A 20,991-nucleotide genomic window follows, 5' to 3' on the forward strand; every position below is an offset into this window, starting at 1 on the left:
GGCCGCTGGGAGGTAAGTGGGGGATGGGGGAGGTGACTGCGGGGGTCGGGGAGGGGGTACCGGGGCCGCTGGAGGTGAGGGTGGCACAGGCCGGAGTGACAGTGTGCCTGGCCTTGGACTGAGGTCGGTCCTGAGACTCCAAACTGCGATTTTCCCTGCCTGTGGCAAAGGGGCGGGCTTGTTGAGTCTCCTCTCCTCCTGACTGTTTCTCAGGGGAGACTTAGGAAAAGCCACAATGGTTTTGTTCTCCACACCCAACTGGCTGTAGACTGGAGTTCCCAAATGACTTCACTCAGACCGAAACTGACATGGTGAGCACCACGAGAATGGGCTTCCATGTCCTGAGAATGAAAAGACTAGGGAATAAGTTGTGAGATGCCTATTAGAGAGTCCATCACAACCATTTCCGTGTTTTTTCTTTTTACTTTTTGTGGAAGTATACATTGAAATGAGAGTGTATGACTCCTGTTTGGCTCAGTGAAATTTCAGAGCGAAGCTCAGGGGATAGCTGGTGAATTAGGAGGAAGGGAACCAAGTGAGAACAGTATCCAGGAGGCCAAATGCAGAAAGGATTTCAAGAAAGAGGATGTGACGAGCTGTGTCAGATGTTATTGATAGGTCAAATAAAAATGAGGATTAAGTAAAATATGAAGATTAAGCTAGATGAGGAATGAAAAATTTGGTAATGAGAAGAGAGTATTGATCTTACATGGTTTCCAAGAATGGTTACAATATCGAACTTAGAGTGTTTTGTAACAGATTGAGAAAAGAATGTGCGATTTGTTCAGGAAATAATGTGAGTGCCAACTCTAGGAATATGGAAATGGAAAAATACTGTTCTTACTGCTTAAAGTTTATAATCTAATAGGGAAGAAAGATAAGTAGGTTAATAATTATAATGTGTGATAAAAATTATTATAGAATATAGAATTAGAATTCTATATGTTATAGAATATAGAATGCCGTAGATTAAAAGGAACACTTAATCCTGACTGGAGAGAACAGGAAATGATTTCCTATTGTAATCCTGAGTCTTTGAGGACCAGTTTAGAGAGCAGATGTAGATGGGTGATTTCAGGCAGAGAGACATGTAGAAAGACCCTGAAGCAAATGGGTCTGATGAGTTCTGGGTGTATATTCTATTTTATTACTATATTAACAATACTATTTGTATAGAGGAGAGGAGACCAGTATAGGGAGAAGGAGGAGGTAGTCATGAGAGATTTATGCTAAAGAGGTAAGAGCCACATCATGAAGAGACCTTGTATGCCTTGACAGAGTTTGGGTTTTATCTTCATGGTAGTGGGGAAATACTGAAAGACTTTAAATGAGCCAATGGCATGACATATTTGCATTTTAAAAGATCAGTTTGTCTTCCATGAGAAAAATAAGCAACATTTTGGACTCACCTCACTCTTCATATTTTATGAAAACTATTCCCCAAAAACATGCTCATATACATAAACATATCAGGAGATTTGTGGACTCAGCCGTGTATACCAAATTAAAATTTCCCAAGTTTAGACGATGGATTGGTAGGAAATCAGTCTGCAGTAGTCTAAATGAAAAATGATGATTGTTCGAATCTGATAGCTGGCAATGGGATTGGTGAAGAGAAGTCTCACCGCAACAGGAAGACAAGAAAGAAGAATAGAGGGAAATAATACAAGTTTGTGGGATAGACTCTTTTTTTTTTTTTTTTTTTTTTTTGAGACGGAGTCTCGCTCTGTCGCCCAGGCTGGATTGCAGTGGCCGGATCTCAGCTCACTGCAAGCTCCGCCTCCCAGGTTCACGCCATTCTCCTGCCTCAGCCCCTGGAGTAGCTGGGACTACAGGCGCCCACCACCTCGCCCGGCTAGTTTTTTTGTATTTTTTAGTAGAGACGGGGTTTCACCGTGTTAGCCAGGATGGTCTCAATCTCCTGACCTCGTGATCCACCGTCTCGGCCTCCCAAAGTGCTGGGATTACAGGCTTGAGCCACCGCGGCCGGCCGGGATAGACTCTTAAAAAAGAATAAACTTGATGTGCTGAGCTCATTTAACAAATAGAAGGAGAAGTTGAACAGACAGTAGAGGAGAAAAATGGTTGAACAAGGATCCAAGAAGGCAGAAAAGGATAGAATCCAAATTCAAGGTGGAGGATTTAGCCTAACAAGAGGCTATGGATGGTACATAATTTTGAAGAATGGGGTGTGTCGTGAGCAGGAATTTGAAGACTTTCCCACCAGGCCTCTATTTTTTGTGTGAGGTAGGAAATGATATATTCTGAGAAAAGCGTAGTAACACAGGCAGCATGAGGAGAGTGAGACACAGAAGAACCATGGAGGGAAAATGGAGAATTAAATAACTAACATTCCTTTTCCAGAAAAGATGTAGGATCATCTACAAGAATATGTAAAATATCACAAGATAGTATTAATTGTGAGGCAAGAAACAACTAAGAGGTGTATCAGATTCAGAAATCATAAGAAAAATTTGTGTATATAGTTGTGTGACTATTAAAAAATGTTCTGCAGGCAAAACTCACTCTAAACTAATTTGAAAGACAAATACATACGGGACAATTTACCCACTTAAATCGTACTACTTAGAACATTTTCATCGCCTCAAAAAGAGCATTTATAACCTTTAGCTATTGTTCCCCTCCTACCCCTTCTGCCCCAAAACCTAATCTGTCCGTCTGTAGGAATTTCTGTGTTCTGGACATTGCATATGAATGGATTCATGTAATGTGTGTGGCCATTTTTGGTGGGCCATCCTTTGTTTTTGTTTTTTTTTTTTTTTTTGAGACGGAATCTCACTCTTCTCACCTGGGCTGGAGTGCAGTGGTGCGATCTCGGTTCGCTGCAACCTCTGCCTCCCAGGTTCAAGCGATTCTCCTGCCTCAGCCTACCGAGTAGCTGGGACTACAGGCATGTGTCACCACGCGTGGCTAATTTTTTGTATTTTTAGTAAGACGGGGTTTCACCATGTTGGCCAGGCTGGTCTTGAACTCCTGACCTTGTGATCCGCCTGCCTTGGCCTCCCAAAGTGCTGGGATTACAGGCGAGAGCCGCCGCACCTGGCCCTGCTCATTTGTAAACTTCTTCTTTATTGAGTTAAGAGTTCTTTATTCTGGATACAAGTCCCTTATCAGATAGATTATTTTATTTGCAAATAGCTTCTCTTATTCTGTGGGTTGTCTTTTCACTTTCATGATGTTCTTCGAAGCACAAAAATGTTTTAGTTTGTAGTCTTACTTGTCTATTTTTGCTTTTGTTGCCTGTGTTTTGATGTCATATCCAAGAAATCACTGCTAAATCCATTGTTATGAATCCTGTCCCCAGTGCTTTCTTCTGAGAATTGTATCGTTTTAGCTTTCACATTTACGTCTTTAATCCATTTTGAGTTAGTTTTTGTATATAATGTGAGATGAGGGTCCAACCTAATTCTTTTTTTTTTTTTTTTTTTTTTTTTTTTTGAGACGCGAGTCTCGCTCTGTCGCCAGAGCTGGAGTGCAGTGGCCGGATCTCAGCTCACTGCAAGCTCGCCTCCCGGGTTCACGCCATTCTCCACTGCCTCAGCATCCCCGAGTAGCGGGACTTACAGGCGCCCGACCTCGCCCGCTAGTTTTTTGTATTTTTTAGTAGAGACGGGTTTCACCGTGTTATCCAGGCAGGTCGCAATCTCCTGACCTCCGTGATTCTGCCCGTCTCGGCCTCCCAAAGTGCTGGGATTACAGGCTTGAGCCACCGCGCCCGGCCCAGCCTAATTCTTTATCCAGGTACCCCAGCACCATTTTTCAAAGACTGTTCCTTCTCCCATTGAGTAGTCTTAGCACCCTTGTCAAAAATCAGTTGACCATAAACATGAGAGTTTATTTTTAGACTTTGACTTTTATTCCCTTGATCTATATGTAACAGCCCTATGCCATTACCATAGTGTATTGATTACTGTTGCTTTGTATAGTAAGTTTTGGAATTGGGAAATGTGAGTCCTCCTACTTTGTTCTTTTTTTTCACAAGATTGCTGTGGCTATCCTGGGTCTCCTACAATTCTGTGTGAATTTTAGAATCAGCTTACCGATTTTTACAAAGGAGTCCACTGGGATTCTGATAGGAATTGCATTAAATCTTGTAGATCATTTTCAGGAGTATTGCCCTCTACACAGAGTTAAGTAGTCTGATCCATGGACAAGGGATGTTTTTCCAATTATTTAGATCTTTAATTATTTTCAACAGTGTTTTGTAGTTTTCAGAGTATAGTTCTGCATGTTTTGCTAAATTCCTAAGTATTTTGTTCTTTTTGATGCAGTTGTAAATGGGATTCATTTCTTTTGAAATGGGAAAAGTTCCCTTGTCCCCCACGCAGGGCATGCACTGGGGGTATGCTGGCTTCTTCAATGCCCTGCTGTTCAAACCTCTAGGGGAACATACAGACAGGCAGGCTGTAGGGCTCCGACCCCACAGCTATGTCTGCGGGTGAATGTTTACAGCTGAAGCCTCAGTGAGCATGTGTTACAGGGTACTCTTTTAGTTTAGCCATCTGTAGGTGGCTTGTGTTCGTCAGCTTAATTAGACCCCTGCCTTATTGTAAGGACAGGGGTCTTTCTGTATCCCAGGGTTCTTGCCTTGATGAACTGGAACAGTCAGATCACGCATTGGCTTGGAGAATGATTGCAAGATTTTATTGAGTGGAAGCAGCTCTCAGCAGATGGGGGAGCCAGAAGGGAAATGGTTTTCCCCTGGAATCAAGTTGCCCGATTCTCCTTCAACCTCCCTGGCCAAGCTCTGCGTCGTTCTACCAATCGATGGCCTGCCAGCATGCCAGTGTACTCCCATGTCGGTGTGTTCCTCTTGACATCCAGCCACCTGTGTGTCTGCCTGCTAGGGTCTTGGGGGATTTTATAGGCACGGGATGGGGACATGGTGGGCCAGAGTGGTCTTGGGAAATGCAGCATTTGGGTAGGAGAAGAGAAATGCCTATCCTCACTGAGGTCCATGGGCCCAGGCTGGGGGATGGTGCCCTAGTGAGGAACCACACTCTTCTCTACTCAGCACTTCCCTGCCCTGCCTTGTGTCACTTTATTTTCAGTTTAATAATTTCAGTTGTATAGGAACACAATTGATTTTTGTATATTGATCTTGGATCCTGCTACCTTGCTGAACTCATTAGTTCTAATAGTTTTTTAGTGGTTTCTTTAGGATTTACTATGTACAGGGTTATGTCATCAGCAAATAAAAATAGTTTTACTTCTTTTTCCAATCTGTGAATGCCCTTTATTTTTTTCTCTCTCCTAATTGCCCTGGGTGGGGCCTCCTATACAATGTTGAACGGAAGTGGAGAGACTGGAAATTCTTGTCTTATTTCTGATCTTACGGGGAAAGCATACAATCTTTCACTATTAAGTATGATGTTACTTGTAAGCTTTGTAGATGTTCTTTATCAGGTTGAGGAAGTTCCATTCTATTTCTAGTTTTGAGTGATTTTATCATGAAAGGTTTTAGGGTTTTTTTCTTTTGTCTATTAAAATGATCATGTGGTTGTTGTTATTATTGATGTGTTTCATTAATTGGTTTTTTGAGATGTTAAACCAACTTTGCCTTCCTGGTATAAGTCCTGCTTGGTCATTGTGTATAGCTTTTTTTATATATTGTTGGATCCATTTTGTTAATATTTTGTTGAATATTTTTGTGTATATATTCATGAGTGATCTGTAGTTTTATTATCTTGTACTATGCTTGTCTGGTTTTGGTATTGGGATAATACAGGCCTCATAAAATCCATTGAGAAGTGTTACCTACTGTTTTGGTTTTTTTTGAAAGTTTATGAAGAATTGGTATTAACTCTTTCATTGTTTGGTAGAATTCAGTGTAAAGCCACCTGGGCCTAGACTTTTCTCTATGGATAGTTTATTAGTATTATTAATTCAATCTTATCTCTTGTTATAGGTGTCTTCTGATAGTTTGTTTCTTTTAAGTCAGTTTCAGTAGGTTGTATCTCTAGGAATTTGTTTCATCAAAGTTATCTAATTTGGTGGTGTACCCTTGTTCATAGTATTTCTTTATAATCCTTTTCGTATAATGTCAATAGTAATGTCCCCTCTTTTATTTCTGATTCTTATCATTTGTCTTCTTTCTTTTTATAATGGTCAATCTAGCTAAAGGCTTGTCAATCTTGATCTTTCCAAAGAATGTGATTTTGGCTTCATTACTTTTCTCTGTTCTTCTGTTCTTTATTTTCACTTTAATCCTTATTGTTTCCTTCTTCCTGCTCAGTAATCTGAGTAATCTCCTCAGATTAGTCTGCTTGCTTTAGGTTTAGTTGGCCCTTTTTGTTTCCAGTGTTGGGGTCCGCATGTTTCCTAAACAAAGGAATGAACACACAAGACAACACAAGACAAAACAAACACGGCGCCGCCTCGAATGGCGCGCTCTGCTTTATTTTATACAGTCGTTTGTGGAATGTTGCCAAGTCACAAGACACATTGTTGTTTTTTTTACCTTTCCCTGACTTTCTGTATTTTCAAGATGTTTGCACATAAACAAGCCCCCAGGGTCTGCTGTTAGCAGCTGGCTCCTTTGTCCTCCCTGTTTGCAGGGAAGGAATGCCCTGCTTCGTTTGCAAGAGCAGGACTTATCCGAACGTCTCGTTTGCGAGCACATAGTCCTCTACATTCCAGTGTCATGATTATAGATTAAGTTACTGATTTGAGATCTTTTTCTTAATATAGGGATACAGCTATGAATTTCCCTCTGAGCATTGCTTTAGCTGCATCTCATAAATTTTGATGCAGTGTGTCTTCATATCATCAATCTCAAATTACATTCTGATTTCTCTTTGACTTCTTTGAGCCATTAATTATTTAGGAATGTGTTGTTTAATTTCCACGTAATTGTGACTTTCACAAATTTTTTCTAATTTCATTACATTGTAGCTGGAGAATACACTTTGTATTATGTATTATTTCTATCCTTTTACATTTATTGAGATTGTGCTGTTTTTATATGCATGTATGTTCATAATTATTATATCTTCCTGATGGATCAATCCTTTTATTATAAAATATCCCTCTTTGGTAACATTTTTTTCTCTTAAAGGCTGTTTTGTTTGATGTTAATATAGCTTCTCTAGCTTTCTTGTGGCTTGCTATTTGCATGACATATTTTTAATCCCTTTATTTTCAAGCTATTTATATCTGTGATACTAAAGTTTATCTCCCGTGGACAGCACATAGTTGGATCCTGGTTGGTTGGTTGGTTTTCATCCTGTCTGGCTGTCTCTTTCTTTTGATTGCGTTGTTTACTCCAATCACATTTAATGTTATGTACTGATATAGTTGGAATTATGTCTGCCATTTTGTTGTGTTATATATGTCTTTTGTTTCTCTATTCCTCCTTTATTGCTTTCTTTTGCATTAAGTGAGAATTTTCTAATTTGTAGCATTTTAATTTCTTTACTGATTTGTTTCATTGAAACTGCTTTTACTAGGGCTTTTTGGGTTTTGTGTGTGAACTCAGATTACCGTCTGGGGTCACTTGCTTTCAGCCTGAAATTCTTCTTATGGTATTTCTTGTAAGGCAAGTCTGCTAACAACAAATTCTCTTTGTTTGTTTGTTTTTATGGGAACGTCTTTGTTTCTCCTTCATTCTTGAAAGAGAATTTTGATAGTATAGGATTCTTTGATGAAATTTTCTTTTTCTTTGAGCACTTTGAATATGTTATCACACTGCTTCTGTCTTCCATTGTTTCTGTTAAGAAGTCAGAATCTTATTGGGGTTCCTTGTAAATAACAAGGCTTTTTTTTCTCTTGCTGTTTTTAAGATTTTCTTATCTTTAACTTTCACCATTTTTACTGTGATGTGTCTGTCTGTGGATATATTTGTGTTTATCTTACTTGAAGTTTATTGAGCTTTTCCAAATGTGTAGGTGGTTGTTTTTCAATAAATTTGGAGAAGCTTCAGCCATTGTTTCTTTGAAGTTTTTTTTTTTTTTTTGGCTCTTTTCTCTTTCCTCTCTTTCTCGTATTCCCATTATGTGTATTTGAAGGGAAATATGGCAAATAAAACAAAATTTTAATGCAAATATTTAAACCAAGCAGTTCTAACCACAGAAATTTATCTTAACGTAATGGGCAAGCATACATGGATGTATGTACAAGAAAGTATATCCTAGCACATTTGTGTAGTAGAAAGGTTAGAAAAAATAGGAGGAGGAAGTTAAATACATTATGGTATTCTGTACAGTGAGATATTATAATAATCTAAAATTTTTATAATTCAGGTGGAATTTATTTGGTATGTTGTATAAGATGTATTTGGAATTTTAGGTTGTTTGTTGGTACATCTCCTCTATGTATCTGTGCAAGTTTCTCTGGGGCAGCAATTGTGTTTTCTGTGTAGATACTGCCTATGATACGACGGGCCTCTTCTTTCTCCCCACCTCCCAGTTCTGGGCAGTAGGCAAAGATCTTTTTTGTTTGTTTGTTTTTGAGACAGAGTCTTGCTTTGTCACCAGACTGGAGTGCAGTGGCACGATCTCAGCTCACTGCAACCTCCAACTCCCTGGTTCAAGTGATTCTCCTGCCTCAGCCCCCGAGTAGCTGGGATTACAGGAACACACCACCACGCCCAGCTAATTTTTGTATTTTTAGTAGAGATGGGATTTCACCATGTTGGCGGGATGGTTTTGATATCCTGACTTCGTGATCCGCCCACCTTGACCTCCCAAAGTGCTGGGATTACAGGTATGAGTCACTGTGCCCAGCTGCCAAGGGTCTTTCTAAAGAACGCTAGGTTATACTACATGGTTGAGAGCTCAGAATGAGGCCTGCTTTTCTGGCCTAGTTTTTTTGATACCAAGTCTATTCTGGCCTCAGCTTTGATTTACCTAATTATTTTCTGTTTCCTCCTTTGAGAATGTATATTCTTTTAACATTCTTTTAGACTAGAACCCGTAGACAAAGAGTAATGTTTAAAGAGTTTAGGCTTTAAAAGCAGTCACACTTCCTAGATTCAAATTCTGGCTCTTGAGGACCTTGAGCAAGTTACTTAGTCTCTAAGACTTCATAGTACCTATGTCTAAGGTCCTGAAAATTGGACACAAATAACGTTTAAATAATTTTATTTCTGTCTTTCAGGGCCTTAGGGAAAGCCATAGAACTTTACATATCACCCATATGGCAGAAATATGAATACATATTGATTCTTCTAAGGATTTTATGTTTTCCTTTTTTGCAGATTTGAAATAATGCTGTCCATTGGTAGAAAAATAATAGTATGACCTATGATCTAGCAATAGTGATAAGGCTTACTCTTTGAATTTTGTTTTTCCAGTAAAATTGATTGATGGATTTGTACAGTGGATATCCAGAGTTAAAGGTATAGTCTTAAACCAATTCTTGACAACCCAGGATCTTTAGTAGTAGTAGTAGTAGTAGTAGTAGTAGTAGTAGTAGTAGTAGTAGCAGCCAAAAATGAAAAGCATACTCACAGAAGCTTGTAAGGCCATGTGCTCCCACATAAGTTGACTATGTTTTTAGTTTATTGAGGTATGATTTGTATATCATAACATTCTCCCTTTGTGGGTATACAATTCAGTGATTATCAGTAAATATAAAGAGTTGTGCAGTCATCACCACAATCCACTGTTGGAACATTTCATCACCCCAAATATCCCTGCTCCCACCCCAGCCCTAGGCAGCCACTGATCTGCTTTCTATCTCTATAAATTTCTATTTTCAGGACATACAAGTGGAATCATACAATGTGTAGTCTTTCTGCATCTGCCTTCTTTCACTTACATCAGTATTTCATTTTATTGCCAAACCATATTCCATTATGTGAATATACTACATTTTGTCAACTCCGTTTACCAGCTGTTGTACATTTGATTTATTTCCAGTTTGGTGCTTTTATGGATAATGCTGCTAGGAACATTTGCATGTAAGTCTTTGTGTAGGCTGGGCGCAGTGGCTCACCCCTGTAATCCCAGCACTTTGGGAGGCCGAGGCGGGTGGATCACCTGAGGTCAGGAGTTCGAGACCAGCCTGGTCAACATGGCCTGTCTCTACTAAAAATACAAAATTTAGCTGGGTGTGGTGGCATGCACCTATAATCCCAGCTACTTGGGAGATTGAGGCAGGAGAATCACTTGAACCCGGGAGGCGGAGGTTGCAGTGAGCTGAGATCATACCACTGGACTCCAGCCTGGGTGACAGAGCAAAACTCCATCTCAAAAAAAAAAGTCTGTGTAGACATACATTTTCACTCCTCTTGGGTAAATTCTTGGGGGTGGAATTATCAGGTCCGACAGTAAACTAATCACTAACATCTTAAGGAATTGCCACACTGTTTCCAAAGAGTACTGGATTTTTAATGATGGAAGCCTTCAGAATTTCTCTTTCCTTACTGTTACTTGCTGTTGTCATTATCCCCTGTTCCCTCTTCCCTGAATTTGCTGCCCTGGGCAAGGCCTGAGAATTAATGCAGGACATTAGGATGTCTGGGGTGCTTTGGGGCCAGTGTTTGCTGGTTTCTAGATGCTCAGCTGTGTTCTAGACAAGATATTCCAAGATGTATATATTAGTTGAGGCTCTCATGCAGATGAGAAAACCCTAGTATGATGGGAGACGTAGTCTACATGATTGTCAGAAGTGGAAGAAGAGACAACTCCTTGATAACAAAGATGCTGAACAGTCAAAACAGTAGTGGATGTCTACTACATCAGATATTTGACCCAAATAAATGAATTGTTTCTATAATAATTTAGTTTGTTTTTGCCTTATTTGCAAAGAAATTGAGAACCTCAGTTGCTTAGCACACCCCAAATGTAAAAAATGTTAACTGCAGAGGATAAATCATACCATTCTAAAAATGTTAACTGCAGAGGATAAATTATACCATTCTTTTACACGTATGGTATAATTCTTTTATATGTTTAACATTTACAGATTTTTTTAATTGGAAAAAATGTTATTTTTAGGATGAGTCTATGTACAGTGCTTGTCATATAGTAGGCACCCAATAAATGTTAACTATTGTCCTTTTAAAATCTTTTCTGAAACTCATTTTCATTCTACATCCATTTTTTATGATGAATGCATCTTGAGGGTAAATTATGCATCTAAGAATGCTTTTTTCCTGTTGGTAATAGTAATGTTCAATACATTTTTTGAAAATATTTATAATTTCAGGTCAGGTCTTATCTGTCATGATGGAGGAAATGGTGATACAAATCAGAATCTCTGAAAACATAGTTTGGCTTAGGAATGAATTAACAAGATATTTTTCTTGTGAACAGCAGCTTTATCATTTTAATTATGATTTCTTTAGACTAAACCTAATTTAGTGTAAAAATAATGTACATTGTTCAAAAACATACCAAATGGTATGAAAGGAAATACATTAAAGGCCAAGGAAAATCTATAGGAGTCAAATCAGGAACTTAATTTAATACACTAAGCTAATTCCTTAAGGTATTAGTTTATTTTATTCCTTAAATATTATAATTATTTGGATATATGAAAAAATACATTGGATATATGGACAAAAATTCTTGAAAAGGTGCACTGCCACTTTTTGCTCTACATTTCATCCTTTAAACCTCGTTTTTAGGAGGAGGTTCTATGTATCTTCTGGAAAAACAACTTGCAATCTTAATGTTTTATGAAATCATTTTTTTCCCCACAAGGATTTAAAATAGCTATTGCATTTTGAGTCTGACCCTTGTGAAAAATAAGTATATATCTTTCCAAGATTTGTGAAAGTTGGCACTGTCTCACATACTTTCTGGGCACAGTTTGTTTTTTGGGTTCCTTTTTTCCATGGGTATTCAGAATAAATAGGAACTTGTTATTGAAGTGGGAAAAAATAGCATTACTGTAAAGCTGGTTACAGATACTGCTGGAAAGAATTTTATCATATGATTGGAAATATTTTTCCAGTTAACCTTTAAAAAATTCTTAAGAGCCATTTTTCTTTCCAGCTTTCAGATGGCAAATGCATTCTGAGGTTAGTGTGGTCATTTCTAGGGAATAAAGAAATTAGTAACTTTGGTTTTGTAATACTCCCTAATGCTTATACCTGAAAGGAAGTATTTACTGAATATTTTAAGTGCTACGGTTAATGCCACTTTGTAATGTAGGTTTGTATTGGATTTAAAACAACCTGAGAAATCATAATTGCTTTTTCTTAAGCCAGTGCCCACTGATGGCTCCTGCTAACCATGTAACATACAGTAGCATTTAATACACTAAGAGTATTAATTCCTAGAGTAGTGTTTTTAAGTGTGATCTGTGGACTCATGATAGGTCCTGTCTTTCCCATAGTCTTTTACCATTTGTTTATAGTAATCATCCTATGTATTTCTTGATATGAATTACAATTTATTTTAGATGACTTTTTTTGTTTAAATACCTTGTTCCAGGGTTTTTCTCAAGAAAAAAATACCATTTTATTTGTTGTTGCCTGACTTTTCTGCAGTAGCAAGAAAAGATGGAATAATCAACTTCTTAGGTCGTTTTGCACCAGTAAAGAGGCCCTCAAAAAAAGTTTGAGCTCCATAAGTAGTCTTACTGTGTTTTGATTTTCTCCAAATAATTATTTAGGAAATGTTTGTTTTAAATATCTTAAGATCTTTGCATCTAATTTGTGTTAGTGGCATCATATTTTCCCCAGGTCAAGAACCTTGGTAATAACTGAACAGGTTTAGGGAGGAAAAGGGAAAAGTCTGTCCTGGCAATTTTGACATCGAACCCTCTCTCAAATCAGCTTCTCCTCTGTAATCTTGTTACTGTTGCCAGAGCCCCAATCATCTTTTGTAAGCAATATTGGAGCTGCCTCCTAACTGAGCAGTCTTGCCTTCTTACAATCCATTGTTCGTGTTACTTAAGATTCAATGGCTGCCACACATACTCAAGATCAAGTCCATTCTCTCTGAGTGCAGTAAGTGAGGCCTTTCATGATACTTTAGCCCTTCCTTATTTCTTTACTCAAATGTGAGGAACTACTTGCAGTTTCCAGAATGTAACTCATTTCACTCCACCTTAATGCTTTGTTAATTGCTATTTTTCTTTCAGATTCAGTAATACTTTGTATTAAGTATTCATCTGTGAAGCTTTGCAGACCTCCTCTTTACCTTATAGCCAGTTTCCTTTGTGTTCCTTGTCAAACAACGACAACAACAACAAAATTTCTCCTTTATATTTAGCTTAGAAAATTCCAGAAGCCCTTGTATTTGATTTAAGCTTGTATATTTTTGCAGGAAAGATACTGATCAGTGGTGTTTCTATAACTTTCGATGAACAAAGACTATGAGGCTTAAGGATCACATGTATAAACAGACAATGACTTGACAATCCAAGAAGCCAAATAATAACTACTATAATAATTGACCTAAAATGTCCAGGACTTCATTAATAACTGCCAGCTTCCTAATTTTTGTCCCGCTTCCAATTCATAACCAACCTGTGAAAGCCAGATATATGCTCTAACCAATCACAGTAGGCTGCCCCCACTTCTAGTTAGCCTGCCTACAGCTCCCCAGGCCAACAGCCTCCAATCAGAGCATACCTGATTTTCCATTATGAAACTTCACACTCGTCTACCTGTCTTTTAGTCTCTGTCAAGATGCAAATGACAATAGATGACTCCCTTGTTGTAGCAAACACTGAATAAATAGCCTTTGCTTTTCTCTTTTGGTTGATCATCATTTATTTCCACAAGGGAAAAAAAAAATCTGTGTTCGTTCTACATTTGTTTACATCTGAAGTGATTAATAATAAATATACTTTATAAACTGCCTTTATCTCTTGTGCTATGTTTTTGTGATTTCTACATATTTTATAAACACAGGTTTATACTTTATAAACATATAGCGGCATATTTTAGAAAGGTGAAGACAGGTTTTGTCATAGGACTTTCTTGCTTTATGTCTTTACATTGAATGGAAAAAAACACAGAAAATCTTTCACTTAATAGTNGGATTTACACGAAATGCAGATAATGTGAAGTTAGATTTTGTTAAGAATATCCTTTTGTTTTTTAAAATATGTACATGAATATGTTTCTTAATTTTTTCCACTTAGGAAGTTTGTTTGCTGTTTTTTATTTAACCTATTAATATATTTCATGTTTTTTAACTATGTGTATGTTCCTAAGGTAAACTCTGCTGGGTTTGGTGAATTATTTTTTAAAATAATCTGTTCACTAATTTTATGTAGGCTCTTTCACTGTAAAGATTACGAGAATGACAAAACCTATACCCTGTTTGTTTGTTTTTATATATATATACCATCTCTCATATTACTAAGATTGAATGACAAATCAGGCTACTTTAAACAGTTTTGAAAGTATGGAAAGTGTAGCTTTTTATGTGTTTGATGCTCTATTATGCTAAAGTCACTCCTTTATTTGTTGTTGGAATTTTCTGTTAACAGGTACTCCCTTCGGAGAGGCAGCTCCTTCACATTCTTAACACCTGGCCCCAACTGGGACTTGACTTTGGTGAGTAGATACCTGGGTTTTTATTTCAAGACATTAGATAGAATTAATTCCCCAGTTGTCTTTCAGTCTGTTATGCAGCTCAGTGGTCTGTACTTCTCTGAGTGTCTTGAGGAACAGAATTCCTATAACCGTCTTTGGCAGCCTAATTTAGTCCTTTTCTACTAACAAGCTGTAATAACTTTTTGTTTCAAGTAAATATAAAACGTATTTTGCAAAGTACTCACATGTATTAATCTTTAACTCTATGCCATCCTTTCTCTTATTCCTTTCAATGTTAAATCTGATACTATATTATGAAACACGAAATTATTTGTATACATCCTCTATTGACTTTTTTCTTGGTTGAAAAATATAAAAATGCTTGATTGCACATTATGTATATATATTTAATATATATAATGAATGGTTTTCTGCTATTAATCTCAGCATAGAGGGACTCTTATTTTTATAGCAGGACTTTACAGAGGCATTTAATTTTGTGTGAAGTGACAACAGAAAATTGGTTCTTTTTGTACTTAAAACTTGTTAGCTCATAATACATATATAAATAAAGTATGTACAAATAGATATAAATAAAGTATGTACAAATAGATCATGATTCTTATGCTTATTTGGGAAAATAGCAAAATGATTCAAAATACAATTTCATATAAATGCATAAGTATGATCATATATGTGCTTTCTTCCCCTCAGTACAGTCTTATTTTGCTAGGCAGTTTCCTCCCCCTCTTCTCTCCTTCTCCGTATTAGTCCATTCCCAGGCTCTGCTCTAACCATGTCAACAGTACCATATGTATCCTTCTGTATTTTGCTCGTATCATTAATATACACAAACAGGTTCACAGATAAATACACAAGCAAGATTTTTGGTTAGTTGGCTTTTCAAACCTGGGATCATATTATTCATAATTTCTGTATCTTCTGGGTATGACCTAGGGATCAATAAAATATTTCTTGAGTTCCATCACCTCAATTCTGATGTATATTGTTCTTTCATGTCTTAGATCATTTTCCTAACGTCTTTTAGCTCAATTCAAAACAGTGTGTTACAATTTTGCTCTGCTTCTTTGAGCATTTCTTCCTGGTGTGCAATCATTTCCTAGGGGATAGATTCTGATCCTTGTTTTCTTTTTTCATAGAGTGATATTGTGTAGAATTTGACTTTGAGAATTTTCTGTTCCATTTTAGTGTGAATTTAGTTTTCAACTTGTACACAAAATCTTGGTTCAGATAGCTTTTCTGACTTCACAGCCCTCCTTCGTGTTGTTTTTATGGTAACTTGCTTTCTGAGGCCGCCTGGCTCTATTACTTTCTCCACTTCTATCTGGACTTTGCCTTTCCTTTTTTTTTTTTTTTTCTTCTTCTCTATTGGCCCTATCTTGCTCAATTTTGATTCAATTCCCAGCAGTTTCTCCTTACTGTGGGGCCAGGAAGTTGAAGGGAACCCTAACTAGTCACTTAAGAGTTCCCAAGAGCTAAGCAGTGTAGGTAACCTGAAAAGTTATTTTGAGATATGGGAGAATAAAGTGTTACTCATGGGTGCTTATTCAGTATTGATTAAGTACCAGAAATGGTAGATATGTACACAGTTTTGCCACTGCTGGCACCAGCAGGGCTGAATGAAAGTGATAAATGGTAAGTGGAAAGTACTGCAGGGACATGGCTGTTCACTTTCCAGTTAATCAATCCTGCCTCCGGCAACAAATCTTAAGTACTTTGGGCCATGAGAAAAGGATTTTCTTTTTCTAGTGACGACCTTGCCCCAAGATAAATAATGTGTTCCTTTAAAAAAAAAAAAAAAAAAAAAAAAAACTGGCTGGTTTTATATTTTAAAATTTTACTTTTCTCTAACGAGTACCGACAGCCCTTGATTTACATAAGATTCTGTTCTGAAAAACTTAAGTAGTGTTTTAATAGGGTAGCCACTTCACAGCAGTGATGACTCTGTCAGGGGAGACTGTTTAGACAGTATCTATTCCAAAGACAATTCATGAACGTCCCTCAACATAATTTTCTTCTTAGGGCAGTGGCGCAATCTCATCTACTGCAACCTCTGCCTCCCAGGTTCAAACGGTTCTCCTGCCTCAGCCTCTCAAGTAGTTCGGACTACAGGCATCTGTCACCATGTGCAGCTAATTTTTTTTTTTTTTTCTTGTATTTTTAATACAGTCGGGGTTTTACCACGTTGGACAGGCTGGTCTTGAACTCCTGACCTCAGACTCTCACCCCACCTCAGCCTCTTAAAGTGCTGAAATTGCAGACGTGAGCTACCGCACCTGGCCTCAAAGTAATTTTCTTGTGACTATAGCCAAAGGCTTAACTTTTAAAATTGATTTTCTAGTTTTCTAGAGTCTTTGTTTTGTGATGTAATATGCATTCCTTTTATATGAGAATGAAATATCTTTTTTTCTTTTAGAAAAGAAAACGCAGAGAGAAAGATGATGATGTTGTAAGCCTTAGCAGCCTTGATCTGAAGGTAAGCCCTGCTGCCCTGTTAAAGAAAAGCATTTAAAAATATGCAGATAGCATTTTATTTCTGTGCTACAAGAATAATGAATGCTGGTTTGGGTTTTTTTGTTTTTTGGGTTGTTTTTTTTTTTTTCATTTTGTAAGTGCAAAAGTGAATAATATTAGCTCACAGACACCGTCTTTTTTGCTATTCTGCTTCTTCGTTAAGAATGAGGGAGAAACTACTCTCAAAATATTAGGCTATAACTACTGATCACAAACACAAATGCCTAAGGAGACAGGCTATGTAATCTGTGTGAAGGAAGGAGGGACGAGAGGGCCAGTGGTGAAAAGAGAGCCCCGGGTTCTAGCCCATTGTCACATGTAGGACTGTCAAAACCTGGATTTTTATGTGAAATCTCCTGAATTTTAAATGTTGAGTCCATTTTTCTTAAAAAATATATGCAAGGCCGGGCGCGGTGGCTCAAGCCTGTAATCCCAGCACTTTGGGAGGCCGAGACAGGCGGATCACGAGGTCAGGAGATCGAGACCATCCTGGCTAACACGGTGAAACCCCGTCTCTACTAAAAAAAAATACAAAAAACTAGCCGGGCGAGGTGGCGGGCGCCTGTAGTCCCAGCTACTCGGGAGGCTGAGGCAGGAGAATGGCATGAACCCGGGAGGCGGAGCTTGCAGTGAGCTGAGATCCGGCCACTGCACTCCAGCCAGGGCAACAGAGTGAGACTCCATCTCAAAAAAAAAAAAAAAAAAATACATGCAAGCAAAATAGCTTGTCTGTAGGTCATATGTGGCCCGTGGGCTTCAAGTATGTGACATAGGATAAACTAACACTCAGCACACACTTTAAAATACTTGAAGTTTTCTTATATGAAATTGTGTGTAAGTCCAAAAACCTAGTATCTTTGGAATTACTAACATCATTTTTGCCGGTTGGCAAATTTTATTATAGCATCTTGATTTTGGAGAGTCTTTTTCTAAGGTTATAAAAGAGTTGTACATTTTTAAATGCGATTTTTAAAAATGTTTCATATGATGTTTAACAGCAGCAGCTGCTGTTTCTTTTTAAAGACGAGATATTTTCTAAAAGTTAAATTTTTATAATCTGCTCATCAACATTTTAGCAAATCCAGCAAGTCAGTTTTTTTCTTATTTTGAGTACACAGTGTCTTCATAGAAGAATTATGTGTTTTAAGTTTTAGGCATTTTGCAAAACAGTTTTAGTTACATTTAAAATATCTTGTATTCAAAAAAAGAAAAAAGTATGAAATGACAACCTTGATTATTTTTAGGTATGTTTCAAATCAAATCAAATACAGAAATAGTATTTATAGTTTGCCACAGTAAAATACAAGGTCTTCAACTAAGCTTTAGCAATTATCAATATATGGATTATTTTGAAGCAAATCCTAGATGTCATGTCCTTTCATCTGCAAATATTCCATTCTATTTATTATCTTTATTGTCTGAGATAAGAACTTTTTTTTTTTTTTTTTGAGATGGAGACTTGCTCTGTCTCCCAGGCTGGAGTACAGTGGTGTAGTCTCGGCCCCCTGCAACCTCAGCCTCCTGGNAAAATGTGGCAGATCTACATGTCCTAATGTAGAAAGATCTCCAAGACATATTGCTAAGAAATTTGCAACAAATATAGCTAGACTTATCCCATTTATGTGAAACAAAAAGTCTGCATGTAAGTAAGATACAATATAATACAGTATAATCCTTTTTGTAATATATTTGCAAGGGTACACACCAAACTGATACTTTTAAAAAAGTCTTACAAATTTTTTGCTTACTTTTTTTTTTTTTTTTTTTTGTCTGAGATAAAACTTTTTTTTTTTTTTTTTGAGATGGAGACTTGCTCTGTCTCCCAGGCTGGAGTACAGTGGTGTAGTCTCGGCCCCCTGCAACCTCAGCCTCCTGGGTTCAAGCGATTCTCTTGCCTCAGCCTCCTGAGTAGCTGAGACTACAGGTGTGTGCCACCACGCCCAGATAATTTTTGTATTTTTAGTAGAGATGGGGTTTTGCCATGTTGGCCAGGCTGGTCTCAAACTCACAGGTGTGAGTCACCATGCTGGGCCTTAGATAAGAACTTTTTAAAAACAATAAAATACACTTTCTACAAAACAGTACAAATAACAATAATTCCTTAATATCAGATTCAGTTCAGAATTCATGCATTTTCTTGAACCTGTTTGTGTGTTTTTGTGGGGTTTTTTGTTTGTTTAGTTTTTTGTTTTTTGGTTTTTTTGTTTTTTGGTTTTTTTTGGTTTTGGGTTCATTCTGTCTGTTTGTAGTCCAAATAAGACACATACATTGTGATTAACTATATCTCTTAAGTTTCTTTTAGTTCATTGGTTTCCCCTCTAACTATTTTCTTGGAATTTTTTGTTGTTGAAGAAACATGACATGCAGGGTTTTCCTATATATCTTTTTATAGCCTGAATATTTCTGATTGCATCCCCATGATATCATTGACTGTGTTCCTCTTTTCCCTGTATTTCTGATAAGTTGGTAATTAGATCTAGAGACCTGATCCAGTGTGGTTGTTTTGGGCCATGTACTTACCTCAAAAAGTATATAATGCCTTTCTGTGATGCTCTCAAAATGGATGTTCATTGCCTACATGCATTTTTTTCTTGGAGGTTGCAAGGTGATGACATGTCTTTATCAGACCTCTGTTTATTAACTGGAATACTTCTGTAAAGAGAAAATTCCCCTTATTAGCCATTTGATTACTCTGAAGTTCTGATTTATAGTCAGAGCAGAACAAGTGCTTGATTCTTTTCCTTTATCAGTTTTCAAAAATAATGAGTTCTATTCATTATCTTTCTCTGAAAGTAATGATTTCTTTTTCTTCTTAGTATTATGAACTAATGCATATAAATACTTGTTTTACATGGATTCAGTTTTTTTTTTTTTATTTTGTTTTGTAGAAAAGACAGGGTCTCACTATGTTGGCCAGGATGGCCTCAAATTCCTAGCCTCAAGCAGTGCTCCTACCTCGGCCTCCCAAAGTGCTGGGATTACAGGCATGAGCCACCGCACCTGGCCTCATTTCAGTTACTCTTACTGATGCCTCACATTATCAGTCTTTGGCTGTTGAATGCTATTTCAGGATGGTTCCTGTGTCTTTTGACATGACCTTTATCTCACATCCAGTGGCTTAATAGCCTCCTTGCCTTTTAGGATGACAAATTATTGCAGATCCTATTTTTATGCTCTATGCCTGGAATCAGCCATTTCTCAAAGGAGTCTGGCTGCTTTGGGAAATGGTAGAGGCTAAAATCTGGGCATTAGTAATATTTCCTTCTACTGGATTAGTCATTGTTGGTAGGCCTTTTCAATGAATAGGGCTAGGAGATAAATCTAATTTAAAAAAACAAAATAGGAATTTATATTGAAATTTCAAATTCAAAGATAAAGGGATTTAACTTAATCTTATCAGTCTTACTATGTAGAGTTCCTTCAACTTCACCAAAAGTCCAGAGACACTGATTTGATTTATACCACAGTTCAAAGACAACAGCTTGCATAACTATTAATGATTACTGAAAACGTTTTATGTTTTCTTGCATTTTTCAGCTTTTTTTAAACCTTTAGGTTGTAACATAGTAGGGATGAACAGTCAAATTACTGTGTTTTTAAATTATTACACTAACTTCTGTGTGTAATTACACCAACAGCTCATTTGGTTTTAAAAAATTTTATCGTTTAAGAATTACTGCTTTTTAAATTTATCTTATAATTGTGTGACAAAATTATGTAGAATTTTGAAGTCATTCTACAGAGGATTCTTGTTCCTATTCCTGACTCTTCTACCCTACTCCCTCTTTCAGATGTAATCTTTTTTTTAAATTTTATGGTTTATTCTTCCACTTTTAAAATACATAAGCAACTATATATATATACATATATATATATAGTATTCCACTTTATTGGATGAACTGTATGTAGCCTACTGTCTTTCATTATGTTTTGTTTGTATGTTTGCTCTTTGCTTTGGTATATCTTTTGATATTTAAGTAGGTTTGTGTTTTTGT

General features: G+C 37.1%; 1 protein-coding gene across 1 annotated transcript in view; it reads left to right on the forward strand.

The window, feature by feature from the left end:
* The window catches only part of NET1 (neuroepithelial cell transforming 1), a 50,828-nt gene that overhangs the window by 3,286 nt on the left and 26,551 nt on the right, over positions 1–20,991 (forward strand). Inside the window, exons 2-3 of the mRNA XM_017872434.1 lie at positions 14,416–14,482; positions 16,899–16,958. Of these exons, the coding sequence (XP_017727923.1) occupies positions 14,416–14,482; positions 16,899–16,958 (127 nt within the window). The remainder of the gene's footprint in view (positions 1–14,415; positions 14,483–16,898; positions 16,959–20,991) is intronic.

The sequence above is a fragment of the Rhinopithecus bieti genome, unplaced genomic scaffold, assembly GCF_001698545.2.
Source record: "Rhinopithecus bieti isolate Rb0 unplaced genomic scaffold, ASM169854v2 scaffold_6933, whole genome shotgun sequence".
Taxonomy (NCBI): Eukaryota; Metazoa; Chordata; class Mammalia; order Primates; family Cercopithecidae; genus Rhinopithecus; species Rhinopithecus bieti.